The following is a 24,631-nucleotide window of genomic DNA, read 5'->3' as shown; positions in this document are numbered from 1 at the left end:
TTTTTGAAAGCTAGTACAATTATTACTTTTTCTTCTGTAGTATAAAGTTCTCATCCATTTAGAATGTAATCAATTCAGAGCAAGAACCGTGTATATTTACCTGACTGTGAAATGCCTAGCACTTTTGGAGCTATATAAATATAACCATCACCACAAATCTTACACCGAGAGAAACGGACATAAATATCATTCAGAACATTTCCTGGACAAATCACATTAAAGGGATATGATTTGAACAGCTCTAGAACAAACATGTGGTATCAAGAACTTTTCATACTCTCAAACTGCAGCAAGGCAATCATGAACAGTGTCTATGCTCACCATCTAAAGCACAGGAAGATGGCGAGGTGCCCAAATAATTCAGTAAGGCAGTGTTGTAGTGAGAGATTTGCAATAGTTGATTTTTTTTTTAAAAGCCCTGGCTTCTGCAGATGTGATTAGGTGAGAATCTCAGCTTTTATTTAAACAAAACCAGTTTCCAGCCCACATGGTGGTAGAGAAAACCTTGAAAATGTATTCTAAGTACACCCTAAAGGCTCAAAACCAGATAAAAAGAATCAATTTTTTCAAATCTCATTAAAAAAATCAATTTTTAAAGCAATCTTGATGGTTTGGGGCCTGACTCATGATTTTTGAACACTTAGGGTTGGCAACACTGCGTTATGTCATTTCTGGAGAGCTTAACGTTTGTCTCATCCTCGGCATATAATATATTTTAAAAGTTTCAAAATAAATAGTTTAATGATGCTCCATGTTAACTTATAAAAATAAGGAAATCACTGTCTTCTTTTTCACTGAACCATGGTGAAAAACGTCACTGTTTTATTCAGCATTATAGGTACATAACATTTGTCTGTTTCTATTACTAGAAAGAATTTATTAAAATAATCCTGAAAAGACATCTTTTCTCCCTCCAATGATTTCAAAACTATGCCTTTCAATGCCAATTTCACACAAATCATCAAATGGATTTGATCTGTAGGAGTCAGTTATAGCAATTGTCAAGGCACAAGCTCAGCTCTGCACATCAGCTGCTGCTTGCAGTGAAACGAGATATGCCAATTATGTCTTCTTAGTTAAAAATGCGTAATCCCTTTATTTTACATTGCAACAGGAGAAGTTAACATTACATGTACAGATTACGAAAGGTAAAGGATTTACTTCTGATATGATTTGTAGATTTAAATTCAAACCCTATTGTATATTTTATGTAGCAGACGAAAGTAACCTTAGTATTTCCTTTCTAACAGAATATTAAATAGTTGGGAATAAACAATATAAAGTAAGCCTTAAAAGTTTGTTTTACTCATTTTCAATTTCTGTCTATTGTCAGATGAAAAATATACTGTACAGTAGCCATCGCTTTTGATTATGTTGCAACACTGATCATGTGCCTTGATAAGGGAACAACAGTTCACTAAATAAGGATGATGACATAACATGTAGGGAAGACTTTGGATTGTCTATTTAAAATGTCAATGTAATAGGCAATTAATAGTAAAACTTCAAAAATTTTAAGTGCACTTCCACATGCTTTTTGTTTATAATATAGCAACTTCCTATCCTTTTTTCAAACAAACTTCACTCTCTAGTCTAAAGCTGTTTGGCTGAAAATGCACTTTCCCCAGTAAACTTTTTTTTTTTAAACAACGTAACTAAAAAGCCTACCCTTTCATAGACTAAAAAATATGTTTTGCTAATTAAAAGACAATATATTACAAGACATGTGAAGACAACACATAGTGAAATGAGTTTTAATTGTTGTGCTGTGGCTAAAGTAAAGTTCTCAAGGCTGCATTTTAACATTCCAAGTTCTCCCTTCCATCTTTATTGATTAAGATTTTGAACAGAAACTCTTTGGGGGCTAGAACAGCAGTAATTGCATCACACTGTTTTCCAAGACTTCAAGTTTCAAAAGCAAACTCTTCAAAAAAGTACAGTTCCTGATTTGATTAGATACAGGGACAAAAATATAGCACATACTTGAAGGTTACATGGTCTACAAATGATGGCAATATTTTCCTTGGGAGAGTACACTTTGTTTTCTTGTAAATACTCAAAAAGGCTCAACTTCAAGCAGTAATAAACACAAGCAAAAGTGATTTAACCCTTAAAATAAATATTCAGGAAAACCTCTCTGTACATACAAGTGAAAGAATATGTAATACTTTCACGCTAAAAGAAAAAATAAAGAATTTGTTCATATAAGCAGCTGAAATCTGCTGTTCCAGCCCAGTGTCCCCAGTAAAGAAGGGAGGCACAAACACAGGTGACTACTGTAGCTCACTATCTTATGGCCTTTTTTGGACAGGGACATCACCACCACCAATTTTAATCCCTTTTGTTATATTTATTTATTTATTACAGCATGCCAAATCCTTTGGCATATGTGATGGCCTTCAACAATCTCTCTTTAAGCTTTTCTTTGTTTGAGTATTCCGGAAGCAAAAGGACATTAAAGCATGTGTGAGATGTAGGCAATCTGAGGAGAAACAGAAAAGGAAGAATTCAGTCATCAGAATGCACAGTGCATGCACATAAGCATCATCATCTTTGAGAAACACCCTGCTATTTCATCTGCTTACATACGCAAGAACAATACTCCAGTTTTGCTTTACAATTTATACCAGTTGTTTTCATGTAACCCTGAGGTCACAGCGTTATAAAATATTATGAAAATGTTATTAAAAATCCTTAATGTTAAGGTTTGACTGTGGGTATTATCACTTTGCAGAATTCATCTTAATTTTTAGTAAGTCTAAATAAAATTTTTACCAAACAGAAGGTCAATATTTTACCTCTCTGTGTCTGGGCCATTTTTGGCTATAATCATCTTTAATTTTCCAAGCCCTCCCACAGGTGCTCTGTCCGTGCCTGTTGTAAACTGCAAAAATAGTCTTTTCTGCTCATCTGTAAATGAATGGACTATTTCCCAGAATTCCCTATTGAGGGGAAATTAAAAACAAAAAGTTGAGAAAGCAAGAGAAAAATATTGTTAAGAATATTTGAGACAAACAAGACCTCCCCCTAATTGTATGTAACTTTCCCAACTGCCAGAATTATGCAATTTGCAGCTGTTAATTGACACATTATCAAATATGGAACCATAACTGATCCTCTTAACACATCAGCATACAAACCGAGCATACAGAAGTTGAACAAAATTGCATTCAAACATCTGTTAACCACTGAAGTTTTGAAGCTACATCTGAAGTATTTCAAAATCCTTGAAGGTTAAAGTGTTAACTTTTTAAAACTGTTACAGACTACTCTAAAATTAGCAAATAATTTGCAGATGCTGTCCATTTGTTTTCTATACTGTTCGTATTTTCTATATTTTTCAATTATCCTTATTGCAATGCATTGTCTATTCTCTGATAATCTTGTTTCTCTCTTCCTCGTATTGTATTACCAAACATATCAATATTAGTTTGACTAAATAGTTCAAGTCACGTGTCAATTACCAACTGTGAGTTAAGATCAAAACGGAGGTGAAAATAAAGATCAGAAAAGGTGGCTTCTACAATATTAGAGGAATAAAAACAGTAATTCATCAAAAAAGTGTCAGCCTGATTACATGTAAAATAATCAGAGCAGGAGTTTTTGTAGCCCCTACATTTGTCTATAATCGTAACTATGGTAAATACAATATTTTGCACATCCTTATTCTTGACATATGGCATGGTTTGGAGGCCTTTTGTTTCGATAATATGTGATAATGAATGTACTCACTAATGGCCCATCAGAACAAATTATGACACTTCCACCCATCACAAAATCCTATTAGGATAATTCATCATTGAGCAAAAATCATTGCCATCTCTTATTTCATGGTCCTGAAGATCATTTGAATATATTATAGACTTATAAGAGAGACTACACACAGACTATTTCATTCAGAACTGGGAACCTCAATACAAGAATGATGTAGACAGACTGAAGAGGGATTAGAAGAGAAAGACAACCATGGCCTGGAGGAGAAGCAGCCAGCCAAAGATGACAAGAACTATACCATCTTCTCCCAGAGAAGGATAGGAAAACCCTCCATAGCATTATTCCACTTTTGACCCCACAGGAAACCTTCTGTGCAACATGGGCTTTGTGAGTGAGAAGGATGTAGTTGAGCACACATCCCCTAAGGGCAACCCCAAAGGACTCTGAACATTAATCTACCTGCTTCCCCTACTGTGTACTAAGGAACTTCTCCCTTGAAGGGTTGGGTAGTAAATTACAGGGGAACTTTATCAGCATGGCTCCTACAGATTCTCTCACACTAAGAGAAGAATTAATCGGAAATTCTGCAAGCAACAAGATGTGGAATTTCCTTTACCGTATGTGGGAGTAATCCAGGTCATTTCTTAGAGACGTATTTTACTAAACTAAGCAAGTAATAGGTAGCATAGTATAAGAAATAATCCTGCCCAGTTGGGGGTTACCTAATGAGTCCCTTCCATCTCTCAACAAGAAAGCACACAAGTAAAAAAGAGCAAGTGCAAAGTAATCATCATTTTTACCCTTCAGTTTCTTCAACAGCTTTTGATAACTTTTCATTTGTTTAAAGAGTTTATTCTATAACTGCATATTAAGCATCTTATTTGCTGACTTTATTCAAATACTCATAGTGAAATGATAGATAATGCAGTACCAATAATAAATGATGATATTTAGCTCTTGCTGGACTTCAGTTGTACTTCAAAACCACAAACCTCACAGATGCTGCCTCTTCATCAAAAATTTAGTAAAATACAGTTTTCTTGTATATCCCTTGAAAAGTTAAAGAACTTACCTAATAATAAGAGAGTCTCTGCTATAGCCACCATCATATTCTGTAGTTTCTTCTAGTGCTTGAAAGTCTAGATTCTGTAAATGTAAGACATTTTATCACCACCCATAATTGTATCTTTGGGATAAGAAAACCAGCAATTTGTTTTGTTGCACATTCCAGATTTCTTACCCTACTTCCACAAATAAGTAATTCAATTTCCTCTGGTCTAAATAAATATTTCAGTGGAGACTCATTGGTCACCATATGGAATCCTCTCCGAAAGGCTTTGAACTGCTTTTCTACTGATTTGTTGAGAATGTAGTCCGCATACAGATTGACAAATTCCTGTAAGAAAACAACCCCAAAACTTATTTAATAGTTAAAAGCCAAACCCAACCCTTCAAAAAACCAGATACACCCAAACAAGACATTTTGGTCTAAAGTTTTAATTAGGGAAAGCAAGTACCTCATGGCATTTGTCTAAATTTGCTTTCTCATAACTGGAACCAAGCCAGAGTGTACCACTGGACTTTGCCCACCTACAAACAATCACAGAATATCAGGGTTGGAAGGGACCTCAGGAGGTCATCTAGTCCAACCCACTGCTCAAAGCAGGCCAATCCTCAGACACATTTTTGCCCCAGATCCCTAAATGGCCCCCTCAAGGCTTGAACTCACAACCCTGATTTTAGCAGGCCAATGCTCAAACCACTGAGCTATCCCTCTCCCCAATTTCAGAGGCAGCTGAGCTATGACTGGACACTTCTGTCAACTTCACATGTACTGAAATTTTTAAACAGAAATTATCCACATGCACACACAAAATAGTCGGTGGATTCCTTCCAGTTGGTGGACAACTTCTTTTGAGAAACCAAGTTTATGGGCAAGGAAAAATTCTCTCTTTCTCCTACACAAACATCCACCAATCTGGAGGAATCTGGTAGGACACAGCAAGCAGTAAATAAAGTTTATGCCATCACAAACAATGGTAGGATTCAAAATCTAACACAAAAGCTTACTTCTACACAAAAGTATCAGAGAGGTAGCCGTGTTAGTCTGGATCTGTAAAAGCAGCAAAGAATCCTGTGGCACCTTATAGACTAACAGACGTTTTGGAGCATGAGCTTTTGTGGGTGAATCGACGAAGTGGGTATTCACCCATGAAAGCTCATGCTCCCAAAACGTCTGTTAGTCTATAAGGTGCCACAGGATTCTTTGCTGCTTCTACACAAAAGCTTACTTCTACATGTATCAAAATTTTGTGTAGTCTATATTTGTATTAAACCTAAGCCCATTCAGCAGCAAGTTACAACTAAAGGAGACAGTAGATGATCTTTTGGTCTGTCACATTTTCCTATAAGATTATGCTCCGATGCTGAGTCCAAAATGTGTTTGGGGAGACAGACAATGTGAAGTCTGGTATGCACATTTCAATTTACTAGTTTTATAGCCAGTTTACTCAGCAATTTGCATATACATAACAGAATCCTGAATAGATATTTAAGTTAACAGTTGCTTGTAACACTGGTCTACAATTTTTGAGAAGTCGTCTGCTTCAGAGATAAAATGTGATATTTATTATGTATTTTGATGTGCTGAATTCAAATATGACAATTAAAACAACTGATTGGCTACTGTTTCTAAGATATTTAAGTTTTTACATTTTATGTCTATGTATATTGTGTAGACAGAGTTTTAATCATAAATTGTAAGTGTAGGTCTTTTCATGTGTTTATGGTTGCTTTACATGATAATATTTCACCTGTCCTGTTTATGTAACACTTTAAAAATCATCAAAAGGGTTATATAAATAAAATGTATTATGAAACAAAAGGCAAAAAACTATGATGTACATAGTTTAGTCCTATTCAGTGCCTACTCGGCGCTTCTTGGCTTGTCTCTTGTATTCATTAAATAGAGCATCTCTTGTCACTGTCCAGCAATAGTCTGCAAGCATTGATGGGCTCCATTTTCCCTGATAGCCTGCCAGGAGATTCCACTGCTGTAGTCTGGAGCCCAACAGCTCTGCCTTACTCTTGAGTACTTCCAAATCCCTGACAAGGTCATTCAGTTCACCTTGTGTTAGGAGGTGTGGTTCAGAGGAGGAGGATGGGAGAAAATGTGGGACCTGTGACATTGATGGTTCAGGGCCAGAAGTTTCATCCTCTTTCTCGTCTGACTCAAGGGAGAATGATTCTGGTGCATCAGGAACCGGCAGTCTTTCTCCGTGGGGTACTGGGCGTATAGCTGATGGAGTGTTTGGATAATGCACAGTCCACTTTTCCTTCTTTGACACACCTTTCCCAACTGGAGGCACCATGCAGAAGTAAAAATTGCTGGTATGATCTGTTGGCTGTCTCCAAGTCATTGGCACTGCAAAAGGCATAGATTTCCTTTTCCTGTTCAACCACTGGCGAAGATTTGTTGCACAAGTGTTGCAGCATATGTGTGGGGCCCACCTCTTGTTCTGATCTCCAATTTTGCAGCCAAAAGAAAGGTGATAGGCTTTCTTAACCATAGTGATTAGACTGAGCTTTTGTGATGCAAAAGTCACTTCACCACAAACATAGCAGAAGTTATCTGCACTGTTCACACAAGTACAAGGCATCTCTGCTCACTTTGGCTAAACACAAATGTGTCCCTTTGCAAAATCAAACACTGACAAATAAGAGAGCACGACACGTATGATTTCTAGAGCTGATATAGGGCAATTTGTTCAGCAGAGTGATGTAAGCTTCGTTATGATTGCATCATCCATGACTTCTAGGAATAGTATGATGCAATTCATATAATGTATGATGCAATACCAGCTTCAGATTGCATCATTCATTGTTTTGCCTGAAAAGCAAGTACTGTCCAAACCCAGTCATAGATTTATTCATAGATCCAGTCAAAGATGTATTTTAGTAATTTCTGGTTTAAACTGAGATCCTTTCCCTTTATAATTCACTTATCCTCCGCCATTCCCAAGTCAAGGGTCGTATATACTGACCTAATAGTATATCTTGAAAACTAGAGCCAATCAACAATTTTAAGCATCATTTTTGTTCTCAGTGACCCAGAATTAGTAAAGCTGGACTACATTTATTTCAGAAGCATTTTGGCTGTAGAGTAGTGTAAACAGCAAACATTAAAAAGGAGTCAAATATTTCTGACTTGTTATACATAAACATGTATGTTACAGCAAATGTATCTTTAACTGGTGTTCTCAAAGTCATACATGCAAGAGAATTATAGAAAAGTGTTTTCTTCTGCTTCTTAACCAAATTGGACTATTAGAATTTTAAATTTAACTATTTCTTTATTGCTAGCTGAAATTAATGTTTTAGTTACATGCCTGAAATTCTGAGATACATAGTAATGACAAAGATCATTCCACCGTTAGAATGCCATGTGAATTACCTTTCTGTTTTCATTTGTAATAGGGATTTTATCTCCATTTTCCTTTAAATCATGCATCATTGGATTGCCGAAGAGATCCGTATGAGATATTTGGAAAGTTATCATCATATCATCTTCCACACTTCCCTCATACTGTAACAAGTCTCTTAAACTCTGATAAAGAACCTAATAAAATAAAAACATTTGATGATAGAGTTGTAAAATATAAGTTCCACTATATATCACCAATGTTAATCAGAGTACTGCTTTAGATACTGACTGTCCAAAAACATACTTGGATTGGTCAGCTATATCTTTTGGGTGAGGTCACAACTTTGTACCAAATCCCAATTGTTTATTATTGGGACAAAATCACCAGAAGTGCCAGGAAAATATTTGTGCACATAATGTGAAGAGGAGGAAGTTAAAGTGTCGCTAAATATTTGACCCTCACTTTGAAAAATAAGCACAAGTTAGGGTCAGTAACTGTGCAGTATAGGTGGAATTTTAAAAAATGAATGCAAGTTGTTTGACGGGGTTTAGGGAGCCCTCTGAGTCCCTGTCCTCGAGCAGTAATAAGCCCCACACTTCTGAGGAATCCCCTAGTAATACCGCCCAGAAGCAGCAGATGATGTGCAGGCAGCAGCAGATTAAGGGCTCCCACTAGGGGACAGAGGTATGAGCCGCTCAGGGACACAAACTGAAGGTCAGAGAAAGTCAGAGTGCTCTTTAATTAGAGAAAGTATAGTGAACTTTCCTCATATACTTCTTGTAAGTTTTAGCTGCAATCCTCATCCTCTCACCAGTTGTCTTCCTCCTATGCCCCACAAACACTTTCAAAAGGTACCATGTTAGTAAACACTGATTTAGGAACCACTACCTTTTAAACAAGATCTGGCTCTCCTGCCCTCTGAATTCTGGCCGTGGTACTCAACAATATCTTGTGTGGCCTGACTACTTTGAATTTTATACAGTCTTAAGACTCTCAATCAGCATTTAAATAACTTGGTCTGTTTAATGGAGTCTATGAAGGGTGATTTTAAAGTAGAGGTGGCAGAGTAAGACAACAGTGGAAGAGGAATGGAGGTAAGAGGTAAACTGAACTTTTAAATCCACTCATTCCCTTCCCACAAAAATGAGATTGGTCGCCTCACATTTTGTAGCCTCTTGACAAGTTTGAATTCACTTGTTACTAAAAATAAAACTAAACTGGGAATCTGAAACAGCTCAACTTTGTTATTACAATAAAAAATGACTTTAAAGTAGCTATTAGGTCTCAAACTACAGCTGAAAGAGTGGCCTGAGTTGGCATACTGTTGTCATGAAAAACAATTTAAACAGACCAGGGAGTCTATAAAAAATTAAGTTATTTTTTCTAATATAGTAAAATAAAAGGCATTTATAATAACGTTTATCCTATTCACTTTCTCTTTTCTTTCTTTGAACCATTTGTGATAGTGGAAGGATTTACTGCATAGCTCTTACAAATAAAAATGGAAAAAATACCCCAAATTAATTTAAATAAATCATACTAACAGCAATAAAACACACTAGGTTGCATGTTAGAAAGCTATTGGTGTTCTTTGGATGGTGGAAGGCACAGGACCAAAATACATGAGATGTGCTTTAACTGTTAACTCACACACATTTATTGTGGCTTATTGCTATTTTACAGCCATCAGCAAAAGAACCCTCCCCCTCCACTTTCTCTTTCTAGTTTTTAAGGTGAGACAATAAAAAGCATGTGAGAAAACGCATAATTGCTTCAAGAATTTGTGAATAATCTCCACCTGCCACAACTGCCTTTCACTTAATAGAGTCACTACACCATAGCACTTCCATGAGAATTTTTAAAAAGTGTTTTACTAAAGATTGGTCAATAATATTCTCATTTTACAGACTGGTTTGTTGTGGCACAGAAGGTTAAGTGACTTGCCCACATTCATGCAGTGAGGCAGAAATAGGACCTACATACTATTGCTAGCCAATGCATATTCCTCCAAATTAGATGTAGTGGTAGCATCATGTACCAGTCCACACATTTTAACAAACAAATAACCCTATAATGTTTCGACTAACCTAACAGGGCATTTCACTTTCACCTATTCTGACAGTAAGCTTGTGTTGAAATCAAATCTTAATTAAATGAACACACATTTTCCACAACCTGTAGTAATAAATTCAAGGTACACAATGAACTTACAGGGTGAGAATCTGCCAGATCACGGAAAGTTCCTTTTTTGCCCATTAGCTTCCTGTAGACAACCATGGGAAAATGCACATCCAATATACAGTTATTGTAAATAGCCAGACCCAGTACTATGCCAATCAGTGTAAACTGACCCTCAGTTTCAAAAGAGGATGGGTTAAACCAAAACAGTTTTGTAGACTCATCGTATGTGAACATACCTATAAGAAATTAATTTAAATGATTACTTTTATATTTAGAAAAACAACAAAAATGTAGAGCAAACATAAAGTTTAAAAATTCACCTTCTAAATCCATCTGTACCAGATATACATATAAAATTACATTTTAAATTTAGAATTATATACTTTACCAAAAATATTACATATTCATAGCATGAATTAATGTTTCGGGTTTTATAAATTGTGATGCTCCCGCCTATAGGAACACGTACATCAGTTATAAAGCCACACATTTATAACCAATCTCCCAAAGTTTCCCTGCAATGGGATGGCACCCACCTCTCGTGAGTGCCTCCTGGTTGAGTACGTGTGCCTGCAGACTCTCAATTTGTGCTGACCTTTGTCAGTGGTTTCTCAGGAGAGTTTTCAACAACTCAGCCCCGAAGTCAACTCTCTCACACAGTCTGTATGTCAAACAGAACAGACCTCTTCCAGGGTATACAGTCCAACAGGTGCCTATCCCAGTACCCATCTGTTGGTATCTCTGTAGTCGTCCCCAGACTTAGTCCTTAAATAATCCCAGGCCTGGTATGTGGCCATACCCCCAGGGCTTGCTCCCTGGACACACAGTCTTCCTGCAGCCCTCACTGGGCTCAGTCCTTATTCAGTCCCAGCAGCAAACCAGGAGCTCCTTCTTGCTCCTCTAGTCCCTGCCAGCAACTGATCTGTCTGTGGTCCTGCTGCTCCTTCAGTCAGCCAGCCAGGAACACAGCTGCAGGCAGCAACAAACTGACTCTCGCCCTGCAGTTCCTTTCATGTGAGTCTGCTGGGCTCTGACTGGCTGCTTCCCCACAACCACTCTAGGCTGCTTAGAGGACTTCTCTTCTGCTCCTCTCTGGCATGGGGTACGATAGGACCCTGAGGCATCCAGCAGGAGCCTCTGGGCCTAGTGGACCCCATTACATTCCCCAAATCACAACATAAGATATCACACTCAAGCAACCTCCTGCTGACAAAAGCTGTAGGCCAACAAATTCTAGCTCACTTGGGCCAACAGGGTAAGTGAATTCCAAATCTAGGGTTGAGGCCCATTCACAAAAGTTGACCTGTCTGCAGGAATTAAGGGTTATAAAAGTATTTTAGTAGATCTCAACTAGTGGAATGGTGAAGAGAGAGAAAAGCAGTTTTTAAGGGACTGTCTATATGTGGAATTACTCCAGAACTGCTATTCAGGAATAACTCCATATGTGGACTCTCCTTAATCCAAATTAACTTTCAAGAGTAGAGAGGCGAAAATCTTCAATCTAATGTATAAGTCAGTGGTCCCCAATGTGGCGCCCACCTGGGCATTTATGTGTGCCCGCCTAGTGCCCAGCAGGGGACCTGCCGGGGACAGAGAACTCAGGCTGCGGGCGCGGTGTTCTCTGTTCCCGGCAGGTGCGGGGCCTGCCTAGTTCCCAGCAGGGGAGAGAAGCTGAGGCCCCATGCCTGCCAGGGACAGAGAACTCTTGGACTGCAGGCTGCGGGCACTGGTGTTCTCGGTCTCTGGCAGGTGTGGGGCCGCAGCTTAAGCTGGAGAAAAGCCGTGGCCCCACGACTGCTGGGAACAGAGTACTCCGGCGCTGGTGTTCTTGGTCCCCAGCAGGTGCAGGGCCCACCTAAGTGCCCAGCAGAGAAGAGAATCTGGGGCTTCATGCCAGCTGGGGACAGAGTACTCCAGGGCTGTGGGCACCAGTGTTCTCTGTCCTTGCGGCTTTTCTCCGGCTTCTCTCTTGATTCATATATTACGTAATATTAATTTTTTTTTGTATTATTTAATGTACAAATACAAAATAAGCCTTGTAAAATTGTTGGCGCCTGCCACACTCTTCTGAAAACATGAACGTGCTATTTGCCACAAAAAGGTTGGGGACCACTGGTATACGTGCTGGTGATATGAATGCGATCCTTTTTGGTTGCTGTAGTTTTATTGTATGTACAACATGGAATATGACACATTAATTGAAAACATATTTCACTTAGTGGTGGGTGGGCCAGGCTGACACCTCTAAAAAAAGGGAAAGCTAGATATCTCACTGTCAGCTCTGATGCCTGCCAAAGCCAAATGCTCCCCAACAGCAGTGTGCTCTCTGCCCTTCTGACTTGGCTAGTAACGATTTAGAGATGCATTCTTCCCTCCTTGAGGTTCCTTTAGGGTTGCTGCTGGCACTGGAAGCTTGTTTTCAGGCAGTTTAGCTGCTGACCTCACCAACGCTGACTGTGTAGACAACTGCCTAACTAAATGGCAGGGACTTTTTTTTCCATTTAAGGGGTGGGGGGGAAGGGGGGGAACAATTGGATTTCAAAACAAGCTCTATTTACTTTTCAAAAGTGTGAATTTAAGGAAACAAAACATCCTTTCAGAGGAAGATTTTTAACACTCAAATATGTTTCTTAACTGAATGGGTCATAAAGGGCATGAAAAGTCCACTGAAATGTGTAAGCTAGTGAAAGACTTCCTGAAATGTTTTAATTTTAAAACTTTGTGCACAATAGGTGTAAAAAAGTGGTTACGTACCAACAGTTCAAATTGTAATTGGTATGTTGAGACATTTTAATTCCTTTACTATATTATGCACTGTAATAGTGAAACTGAAAGCACTCAAAAAACTTATATTTTCTATTTATGTTGTCTACATATTTCATTGTTCTGACCTTTGCCAATGAAAATAGACTAGACAATTTCATGTTTGTTTCTATTCAATTTCACTTTCAAGTTCTTATACTGTAGCACAATGATGCAATGATTTATTACCCAAATATTCTCCTGTTACAGCACAAATTATTTTGATTACAATTTTTGGAAGATTTTGGGAAAGTCTCTCGGGATCTTTTAAGTTTTGTATAAGCTTTTTTCTAAAAGACTAAATTTGGGGACAAACTGGACCAAAGTATCCCTTTAACATTTCTTCCTCTTCCTCATCCCTACATAACAATGTTCTTCTGTTGTACTCAATTTTAAAGGGGAATGGCCAACTTGATAAATCATACCTGTCTGAATTTTTAAAAAGTTATAATTATAAGAAACTAGAGACTTTTTTCAAGTTCATTTTATGTTTTCAGCATAGAACTGTGTATCACTGGTTTCACTGTATTCCCTATAGTCAGTTCTCTTATCTGAGGGTATGTCTACATCTACAATTTTGCAGCGCTTGTTGTTACAGCTGTATTAGTACAGCTGTATAGGGCCAGCGCTGCAGAGTGGCCACACTTACAGCAACCAGCGCTGCAAGTGGTGTTAGATGTGGCCACACTGCAGCGCTGTTGGGCGGCTTCAAGGGGGGTTCGGGGAACGCGAGAGCAAACCGGGGAAGGAGACCAGCTTCGCCGCGGTTTGCTCTCGCGTTCCCCGAACCCCCCTGCAAACCGCAGGGAAGGAGACCTGCTTGCTCGGGGGTTCGGGGAACGCGAGAGCAAACCAGGGAAGGAGACCAGCTTCGCCGCGGTTTGCTCTCGCGTTCCCCAAACCCCCCTGCAAACCGCAGGGAAGGAGACCTGCTTGCACGGGGGTTCGGGGAACGCGAGAGCAAACTGGGGAAGGAGACCTGCTTGCACGGGGGTTCGGGGAACGCGAGAGCAAACCGGGGAAGGAGACCAGCTTCGCCGCGGTTTGCTCTCGCGTTCCCCGAACCCCCCTGCAAACCGCAGGGAAGGAGACCTGCTTGCATGGGGGTTCGGGGAACGCGAGAGCAAACCGGGGAAGGAGACCTGCTTGATTACCAGAGGCTTCCTCAGGTATGCTGGGATACCTGCTTATTCCACGGAGGTCAAGAAAAGCGCTGGTAAGTGTCTACACTTGATCACCAGCGCTGGATCCTCTACACCCGAGACAAAACGGGAGTACGGTCAGCGCTGCAAACAGGGAGTTGCAGCGCTGGTGATGCCCTGCAGATGTGTACACCTCCTAAGTTGCAGCACTGTAACCCCCTCACCAGTGCTGCAACTTTGTGATGTAGACAAGCCCTGAGTGGCTCTTTCACACAGCAGTGGAAAGTGAAGGGAGAACAGGACAGAAAAAACATTTTAAAAAACCCACACACAAGGAAAATGTGATTGCTAAACCACAAAAACTGGTAGGGGAACTCAGGAATAGGTGTAATACCAGAAACGACTGCTAACTTTTGTTTGTAATTGATTTGCATTTGACAGTATATCTAAACTTTCAACCAAAATTTAAATCAGCATCACTACTTGAGAACAAAGTTAACTCTTTTTCATATTGCCATTTTTGAAAACTTGAAAAAAAACCCACCACTTTATACAGGTTTGCCTTGGACACTTAGGCCATGTCTACACTTACAGTTTTGCAGCGCTGGTAGTTACAGCTGTGTTCGTACAGCTGTGTAGGGCCAGCGCTGCAGTGTGGCCACATTTGCAGCACTTGCAGCGCTGTTGGGAGTGGTGAATTGTGGGCAGCTATCCCAGCATTCAAGTGGCTGCAACGTGCTTTTCAAAAGAGGGGGGTGGGGTGGAATGTGACAGGGAGCGTGGAGGAGACAGACAGATTGGATTTTTGGAGTTGACACTGTTCTCAGCTCCCTGCCTTGCAAGTTCTAAGGACTGGAAGATACACAGTCATTTTAAAATCTTCAATCATTTTAAAAGTTCTAACTCCCTTCCCCTACTCCTCTCTCATTCACTAAATGCAAATTATGTACTGCTAAATACCCGTCAGACCAGATAAGCAACTGCTCAACACGGACTTCCCCCTCCCACTCTGCCGTGTGAGCGCGCTGTTTCTCTCTTCAAGCAAACAGCTGTGAACATTCCAAAGTAATTCCCCTGCCTGCCTCTGCTCGCTCAGCAAACAGGAGCTGTGTTTGTTTTTTAAATAAGCAGTTTGGCTGAACTCCGAGCTTTCCCTTTCTTCCGGTTTGTTGTGGACAGGAATTCTGGGATACCTCCTTATACCCCGGAGGTCAATAAAAGCGCTGGTGGGCGTCCACACTTGCTGACCAGCGCTGGATCACCAGTGCTGGAATCGCTACACCCGAGGCTCGACCGGGTGTACAGCCAGCGCTGCAACCAGGGAGTTGCAGCGCTGGCCGTGCTTTGCAAGTGTGGCCACATCCTAAGTTGCAGCGCTGTAACCCCCTCACCAGCGCTGCAACTCTCTAGTGTAGCCATGGCCTTAGTAAGAGAGATTTTTATTTCTCAGGTTTGATTACTAGCCCTAGAAGCAAAACTTGAAGCCAAGGGGAAAGCCGAGAGAAGATTTAGATTCAAATTTTCAGAAGCGAGTAAAAATAAAAATATTGCGCTACTTGTCAGTGATCTAAATGTATAAGTGGTAACATTCACTTGTGGCAAAAAATACTGCAGTCATTCCAGTTGTCCTTGGGATGGTGGCTCTGTCAGATGCAGGATCCCAGACTGAATCAGATGCCCTTTTAGCTCAACAAAGGATACAGAGAACCCTCAGAAAAAGAGTACCTATAATTAGGAAGTAGATATGGGGAGAAACTGTGTGTACATGCACTTCATAGAGATGAGAGAGATATTAAATTGCATACCAATATCAGGGTTGAAAATTTCCTCCACAACCAGTTGAAAAAACTCTTTGGAAACACCTCCTTCATCTACCCCTTGCTCTCCTTCAAATTCCACGTATAACTGCTTCTTCAAGTCTGCAGGATTTTCCATGGCAATCATCTCTAGCTATTGGGTCAATACAAACATGTCATTAGTATACCCATTTTACTAGAAAAAATGATGCATACAGAACAAATACAAGAAAAATTGAGAAACAGAAAGGCTGGTAGATGTCACCCACAAGTGTAAATATGGGAAGGTAATGAAAATCCAGAATCTGACTAAATGCATTCTGTAAGCCATGAATTTGGGGGCAAACGGGCAGAGGTATCTAGTGAGGACTATCATATCTTATCAATAGCACAAATGCGTTAGTGCCCTGTCTTTTATTTTCAGTATTTTTATTAAAGTTTTTGAGAAAGATTAAAAGACAGTGTAAATAGAAAACAGAATAAAATACAAATAAACTACAAAATTTATCAACGGAATAACTAAAAATTGGGATTATCATTAGAGTCAACTGAATATCATTTATGTGTTTATATCATTTATGTGTTTGAATAGGAGTAACTCGTTCTTCACAATAAAAGAGTTTGGTGAAAGAATTATTTAAACAAATGTCCTTATTAACACTTTTCCCCCTTTAGATCAGTTTTCAGTTAAAGGAATCATTATATTCAATAGTCTGACATACCTATGTCTAGCTGCATGAAAACTGAAAAAAAAGAAAATAAAGGCAAAACCAGAAAGGGAAGAACTGAGAGTATCAGGCTCACCAGCTTCTCCAATCAACCTACCAGAGCACCCTTAGAAATCCCTTGGACTAATTTCTTTAACAAAACTAATGCATTGCTTTCATACATGTGTGAATTCATTAATCCTATAATTGGCTCTTTGTGAAATGTCCAGTCATTTCTACACAAGAATATTTGATAGGATGGTAAAAAGCGACAAACAGTCCTGTGGCACTTTATAGACTAACAGATGTATTGGAGCATGAGCTTTTGTGGGTGAATACCCACTTCGTCAGACACATGTAGTGGAAATTTCCAGAGGCAGGTATAAATATGCAGGCAAAAATCAGTCTGATTCTTATGTCTGTTAGTTTATAAGGTGCCACAGGACTCTCTCTTGCTTTTTACAGATCCAAACTAACATGGCTACCCCTCTGATATTTGATGGGATTGCATCACTTTTCTGTCTAATCAGGAGTACTCTTTTGGCATAAGAAAATAAACAATATTTAGTCTTCTGGATTACCTACACTGGAGTTTTTTGCAGCAGGGGATGCACACCATTATGCAGACACATGAAAGTAAGCAGTAGCTTGCTGTGGTACATCTTAGTGTACTTCCCACACCTGCATAAATCACTGTTTACACTGGGGGTTTGCATCAGTGCAACTATATTGAGTTTCTCTATGCTATTACAAAAAGCTCAGCATAGACAAGCCCTTACTTTAATTTTTCTGGTTGTATCCATTGCCATACAACAGAAATATGTATGCCAGTAATACTTGCCTATAATCCCAGATATTCCAAATTACACCATTCATTCAGTTTGCTGATCAACCACAGGAAAAAATCCTAAATTTAATTATTATTGAAATTATTTACATTGCAGTAGTGCCTAGAGGTCCTAGCCCAACTGTGCTAGCCTCCCCTCCCTGATGCCAACCACCTCGCCCCAAACATACCCAAGACCACCTTCCCAGTCCCTATAAACTTACATAAAGATGAGGGGGCAGGACTAGGTAACAGTGAGAAAATTACAAGTGTACTGTGATCACAGCTTAAGAACTGCCTGGCCATTGTCAAATGTTTTCCAGGCATCACAGAAGAGATGAATGTTACTCCTGGGGGAATTCTGCACCAAAAAATTAAAAATTCTGCCCACAATATTTTAAAATTCTGCAAATTTATTTGTGAAAACAACAATGTAATCATGTCAGTTTCAATTATTTTGGTCATTTATTTCAAAATACTTGTCAACAAGTATGTCTGTAACAATACTGACAACAAAAAAGATTCAGGAAATGTTTTTGACAAATAGATTCATTAGTAGGCATATTAATACAGAACTTTGAATAATAATTCATTTAAGCTACAATATAGAGCCGTAATCCCTGTACCCCTCAGAAGCAGTGCAAAGGCTTGGGGGAAAAGTCAGGGTTAACAGAGGAGCTGAGGGAGAGGGAAGTAATTGCTGGGAAGAAGCCTGGGTGTGAACCTTGAGGGTTGTTGTGTGTGGGTGGGAGAAGTATGGAATAGTTTTTTGGGATAGGGGAAAGGGATTGTTGGAGAGCCTCCACCATGCAGATCCCTAGCCTCTCCCATTCAGTTAGGCACCTCTGCCTCTGTCCCCATGTGTGCCTGCACCCACCTCCCGCCATCCCCATGTGTCCCTGCACCCCTACTCAGTCACCCCCTGTTCTTGGTGTCTCTGCACTCCCACTCCCATTAAGCCTCCCACCCCAGTCTGCCCCCCTCCACAAACCCTTCTGAACCCCAGTCTATGTGACCAACTCTACTCTCTGTCCATCCCCCGAGTATCCTGTGCCTCCACACCTGGCCTAATGGACAGGGCGCTGTGAGGAACGCAGCCTCTCCTCTTCCCTATCAGCTGCTGGCTACTATGGCCGCTGAGCCGGCTGCCCTCTGTTCTGGTGCCACAGCAGCCCTTGGTGGGCAAAAATCGTAACTGCAGCTCCTCTCCAACAGAATGTATTTTCTGCAGAGAAAAAAAATCTGCGGGGACATGAATTCTGCACGTGCGCAGTGGTGCAGAATTTCCCCAGGAGTACAATGTGGAGGAGCATAATGTAGTGGCTTCGAGGATTTTTATGGAGAATTCCTCTCATGCAAAAGGGGTAGCATGAAAGTATGTAGATGTTTTCTGGATAATTTGACTAAGTGGCAATGAAGGCAAGCATCATTGGTGGAGCAATGATGGGTACTGGTGGCTCCATACCATATATAAGAGGGGGGAGAGGGGAAGAGTTAAGGCATGAAGGGTCCTAAAAGTGAAGCAAAGAGGTTAATGGAACTAAAAGAGGAATGATCAAATTTTATATAAAATTTACAGGACCCCAGGGTACACATAGTTGTGGTTTAGCTGAAAAGGACTGCCCATTTGGCTTCCCATATCTTCAGTAAAAATTAATTCATATTTAGTCTCAAAGGATCGAAATATTCTTGAAAGAAATATACTATCTTTTTTAAGTACTTGTGCAGCAAAATCTCATAGAGTTATATTAGTTTTATATTGGTTCTCCCCACAACTACACTATATCTACCTGTTGTGTCTCAGTTCAAATTTAGGACTCTAAACTTTTCACAAAAGAAAATATTTTTTTTGATGTGTATAAGGGGTCCTGATCTGGGATCATATATGCTACTGCAATACATAGCAAGAATAAATATTTAAACCAAATATGAAGTGTATGCAGCAATGATTTTCATAATATTATATTAAGAACACTAGAGTCAATATCACAGATGCTATTTTGTTACTCTGAAAAGGTCATAGCTGTGTTAATGAAGGTTCTGTCACAGATCTTCACATTGGGTAGATGGGAGTTCTCTTGCCTACTCCCTTTCTGTTTACAGTTGGCTTTAGTACTACCCACCTGATCTCTTTGTTGCCCAATCCTTTTTCTCACTGACAGCTAATCATGATGTATTGTTGGCTTTGGAGTAAACTGTTGCTGGCAATAAATATTTTATTGTAAGTTTTATAAATCACAGAAGTTACGAGGAACAATGCACAGTTTCCAAATAATTTCCTTCAAAAAACACTATCTTTTCACAGGCATGGTGCTGGGATTTTCTTGTCATATTAATGGATTTTATATTACATGAGGGATTAAATCTGCTGATATGAAAGTTAAATGTTATTTCAGATTGGCCTTCTCAACACGCCTGATTTTTAAGGAGACTGCAGACTGAGGTAGTAATTAAAACTACACTGTTAGAGTGAAGTTGGCTGGATAGCAATGGATAAAGTAGATTGGAAGTCCTCAGTGAGTACGTTTACACTTCAGTGTAAGTCTGTGCTTGAGCCAAGGCTCAAGCCTAACTCCCCCTTGTGTCTATACTGCAATTGTCCAAGGTTTGGAATCAGGATCTTGCAGGGCGGGAGGGTCTGAGGTCGAGTTAAGCCAGGACGCAGGATGTGAGCTCTATTCTGTGTTCCCTGTAAGCTGTGTGCTTGGCGGCCGCACAGGAGAGATTTAAATTCTGCCCAGCTGATAGCAGAGTGTGCACAGCCAGCAGCATGTGTTTAGGTGCTCCTCCCCCCATGCTGCTTTGTCCTGAAGCTGCTCCTGGGACCCTCCTGCTGGCTGTGCAGAGCAGGAGGTGGGGGGAGAGTGCTGATGTCAGGGTGTCCCTGTCCCCCGCAGAGGATTTAGGTCATAGAATGTCAGGGTTGGAGGGGACCTCAGGAGGTCATATAGTTTAACCCTCTGCTCAAAGCAGGACCAATCCCCAGACAGATTTTTGCCCCAGACCCCTAAATGGCCAGTTCAAGGATTGAACTCACAACCCTGGGTTTAACCGGCCAATGCTCAAACCACTGAGCTATCCCTCCCACCTACGCAGAGCAGGGCAGAGGGGACAGCCTGACTCAGGAGGACTCAAAGCTGCTGCAGTCTGAATGGTGAATGGCTCTCAGCTGAGTGCCTTTCTTAAAGAGACAGTGCACTGTTTCTGAGATATCCCCAGAAGCCAGCTCACACAGTCAGTCTCTCTCTCTCTCAAACACAAACACAAACACACACAGTCTCTGTCTCTCTCTCTCTCTCTCACACACACACACACACACACACACACACACACACACACACACACAGAGTTTCTGTCACCTCCCAACACATACACTTTTACCTTGATATAACGCTGTCCTTGGGAGCCAAAAAATCTTACTGCGTTATAGGTGAAACCGCATTATATCGAACTTGCTATGATCCACCGGAATGCGCAGCCCCTCTCCCCCGAGCACTGCTTTACCGCATTATAGACGAATTTGTGTTATATCAGGCTGCGTTATCTCAAGGTAGAGGTGTACTTGTATTACTGTTGTTGTTACTAGTTGGTACTTCCTGCAATGCACATATATTCTCTGTAATTTTATTATTCCAAAATGTTATTTTAGTGTTTAGACTGATCTATGCATTTTGTAATTTTTATTTCGCTTACACTTACGTTTAATTCTTTGAGTAGTGTGTTCTAAAATCCCTAACCTGTCCTGCCTTGAGTAATTATCCCTATGGTAACTTTTAAATATTATATATTATATCTAGGTTTTTTGTTTCTACTGGTGGCGCACATACCTCAGTGCACATAAGAAAATTTATTCCATGCATGGATGGAAAAAATTAGAGGGAACATTGGCCCTATTGCTCTGCAGCATAGACACAGCCCCTCTTGACTCGGGTCCCAGGTGTTAGTTGGAAGTAGCCTACAATTCCATGTGACAACTTCCTTAGTCCTCTCTATCCCAATAATATGTAATGCACTCTCCTGAAAATGGAAGTCACCCCTACATTGTGAACAGCAGCAGCTCAGGTCAGCATTAACTCATTCTTTTCAGATCAATGATCTGCAAGCACACTGTCACTGACTCCTAGGTTTGCAACGCAGAGAGAACCAATCAAGCCTTTTACAAATCGAGCTGCTTTCTGGTAACATGAAGGGCAGGCAGTACAGTTTTCCACAATGCCCCATGGTCCTAGGACTAGAGCAGCCACATTTTGGTGAGGAAGGGGATAGGGCTAGGAACTCTGGGATATGGTTACTTTGACTCAGGCCTGTGCACTGCAGGTTCGAGCACATTTTAGAAAAGCCTTAACAGAGTTAAAATATAATGGAGATGCTTAAGACCAGGGTTCCCTAACATGGGCCAGAGAACTTGAGTCCCAGAAACCCTGGGCTTACATTGCAGTTTAGACATATCCAGTGAAGGTCCATGAGGAGGTCAGCTGTAGAAGTGCCAAAAAAGGTGGGCTCATCTGAGTCACTGACCTGATTCCACGATATGCTCTAGGTTAGAGCAAGGTTAGGTTGAGTTAGGTTTAGGCAAGGTTCCTGGGGCATCTCAATTCAAGTCTGCAGGGTTATTTGCTTCTAGGGTCAATCTTGTCCCTCAGACAACTGCTGTTTAGCAGGAAAAACAGCTCTTAGTAGAAAGCATGGATAACAGACCACGGCAGTCACTAACAGCAGTCAGTGAACTATATCTAAACTGCAATGGAGGCAAAGGAAAAACTATTTGACATGCAATAGCAAAAGAACATTTTGTGCTCTCAGACGCACAATTTATACGCTAGTCCTGTATTTTTTATAACATAGAAATTATTCAAACCCTTAATTTTGGAAACAGAAAATTCAGTATGTTTACAATTAGTTTTATTTTAATAACTATAACTTAGATTTTTTTAAAAATCAAAATGGTTTGTCAGAAGAAAATTCAGAATCTTGGAACAGAATATCAATATTCTCTGCCTAATGATTGTGGGAACACATCAGGCATAAGGAGGAAGTTGCACAATCACAGTAGGTCTAGAGAGTTTGAAGGAAAAGTAGAATCAGAGTCTGGTGGCATAGGTATTCTTAAGTATTACTTGCACTCCAAAAATGACCGTGTCACTGCATACTTTCATAGTTATCCCTTAATGACTCCAGACAAATTTGCTCTATTTACAAATAAGGACAGTTTTCTTAATGGCCAGTCCTCCAAATTTAGCCTGGAATTAGTCAAGCTGAGTTCTTTCTTGGTGTGGGACCATCAGCAATAAAGATTCTGCAAGTGGAACTTAATTCCATTCAAGGAGTATAAACTGGAGAGAAATTAAGGTTGCTCATTCATAGCTGTAATGACTCTGAGGCGGTTCATTCTAATCCAACAGATGAAAAAAGTGGAAGAGCTTCTCTACAGGTATAAGGAAGTAGACTGAGCAAAGAGATGGAAACTTAATAAAATTTTGTATAAAAGGTATGTCTAATCAACAACAATCACTACCACCTTTCCATCCTTCCACGAAGAAGCAAATTAAAGCAGCTATCTAGGAAGTATTTCAACTAATAGTTTAATATATTAAAATACAATAGTGGGTCGGAAAAGTTTTATTTTTACACTACTTGACAGTACTCAAGTAGTGTGATCATGGAGTGGCTAGCAGTCTGTTTTTTCAAATGTGTAACAAAGTTATTTATGCTACTTATTAATAAATGATGCAGGAGATTTTTTCAGGTAACTAATTCTATGTACTTAAGCGGACATACCCCTCCTAACTCAATTTTAATCTAATCAATAAAACCACAGGCAATACATTTGAAGATGATTACTGCATGTCTCAACTGATGTTATGAGGCACCTGGTTGATGGAACTAATTATTCAAATGCAGTTATTTCATATAAGTGAATCATCATATGGAACTGAATTAATAAAGAAGAAATTAGCTAAACCTGTATATTTATTGACTGTTGAGTATGTAATGACTTACTGTTGCTCAGACACTTAGTGTTCATAGCAATAAGTTTCATAATATGCAAAAATTCCAAGATAAATTAACATGAAAGTTGCAAATTTGAATGTATAAAAGTCAAAGTATTAAAAACATTCTTACAGCAGCATTAATTCACCCATGAACTAAACACTATATATAAAGTATTTAACAAATTAACTATTAATCTAGTCAGATCTGAAAATTTTCGTTTGAAAATCGGGGAAGCAATCCTACATAAGAACGGCCGTACTGGGTCAGACCAAAGGTCCATCTAGCCCAGTATCTGTCTACCGACAGTGGCCAATGCTAGGTGGCCCAGATGGAGTGAACCTAACAGGCAATGATCAAGTGATCACTCTGCTGCCATCCATCTCCATCCTCTGACAAAACAGAGGCTAGGAACACCATTCCTTACCCATCCTGGCTAACAGCCATTTATGGACTTAACCATCATGAATTTATCCAGTTCTCTTTTAAACGCTGTTATAAGCCTAGCCTTCACAACCTCCTCAGGCAAGGAGTTCCACAAGTTGACTGTGCACTGTGTGAAGAAGAACTTCTTTTTATTTGTTTTAAACAATATCCATTTACTAATACTTTCAATCACACTCAAGCTTGTATGTGCCTAAGTCACTTTTGAAAATGGGGCTCAGAAGCCTACATCATTCAAGTGCTTTTAAAATTTCACCCCTAGTCTTACATTACAAATTTCCCTGATCATTATGGAAGTTAAGGATATTAAACTACAAATTGTTTTGAATACCAGTGAGGACAGAGAAATAAGAAGGGTCCTATAAATATCTGCATACAGACTGGAACACTTAATACTTGGTTGGCATTCATGCAATTGCTTTTTGTCAAAAGGCCTCAAAATGCTTTACAATGAGGTAGCTAAGCATATTATAGAACCCAGGTGACCCAAATCCCAGTTTTCCCCTCTAATTACTAGATAACACAGTTTTCCTGGTCCAGGGTTTTTATGTTGTTATGGACCAAGGTAGAAACCTTGGACCAGGAAAGCAGTGTTATCTAGTAT

General features: G+C 39.8%; 1 protein-coding gene across 7 annotated transcripts in view; it reads right to left on the bottom strand.

Annotated features, from left to right (window-relative positions):
* Nucleotides 1-800: 800 nt before the first annotated feature.
* UBE3A (ubiquitin protein ligase E3A) overlaps nucleotides 801-24,631 on the bottom strand; it is a 94,081-nt gene continuing 70,250 nt past the window's right edge. For 6 of the 7 annotated variants that reach the window (XM_050932023.1, XM_050932041.1, XM_050932059.1 and 3 more), the window contains 7 exons: nucleotides 16,069-16,213; nucleotides 10,350-10,555; nucleotides 8,168-8,332; nucleotides 4,955-5,110; nucleotides 4,787-4,860; nucleotides 2,799-2,942; nucleotides 801-2,482 (listed from right to left, as the gene is read on the bottom strand). In XM_050932023.1, coding sequence (XP_050787980.1) covers nucleotides 2,362-2,482; nucleotides 2,799-2,942; nucleotides 4,787-4,860; nucleotides 4,955-5,110; nucleotides 8,168-8,332; nucleotides 10,350-10,555; nucleotides 16,069-16,213 — 1,011 coding nt within the window. In that variant the 3' untranslated portion in view covers nucleotides 801-2,361. The remainder of the gene's footprint in view (nucleotides 2,483-2,798; nucleotides 2,943-4,786; nucleotides 4,861-4,954; nucleotides 5,111-8,167; nucleotides 8,333-10,349; nucleotides 10,556-16,068; nucleotides 16,214-24,631) is intronic. The other variant, XM_050932075.1, reaches the window with a different exon arrangement.

Source organism: Gopherus flavomarginatus, chromosome 1 (genome assembly GCF_025201925.1).
Source record: "Gopherus flavomarginatus isolate rGopFla2 chromosome 1, rGopFla2.mat.asm, whole genome shotgun sequence".
NCBI classification, from domain to species: Eukaryota; Metazoa; Chordata; order Testudines; family Testudinidae; genus Gopherus; species Gopherus flavomarginatus.
Note: the sequence above shows the minus strand (reverse complement) of the source record. Positions and strands in the feature narration are given on the sequence as shown.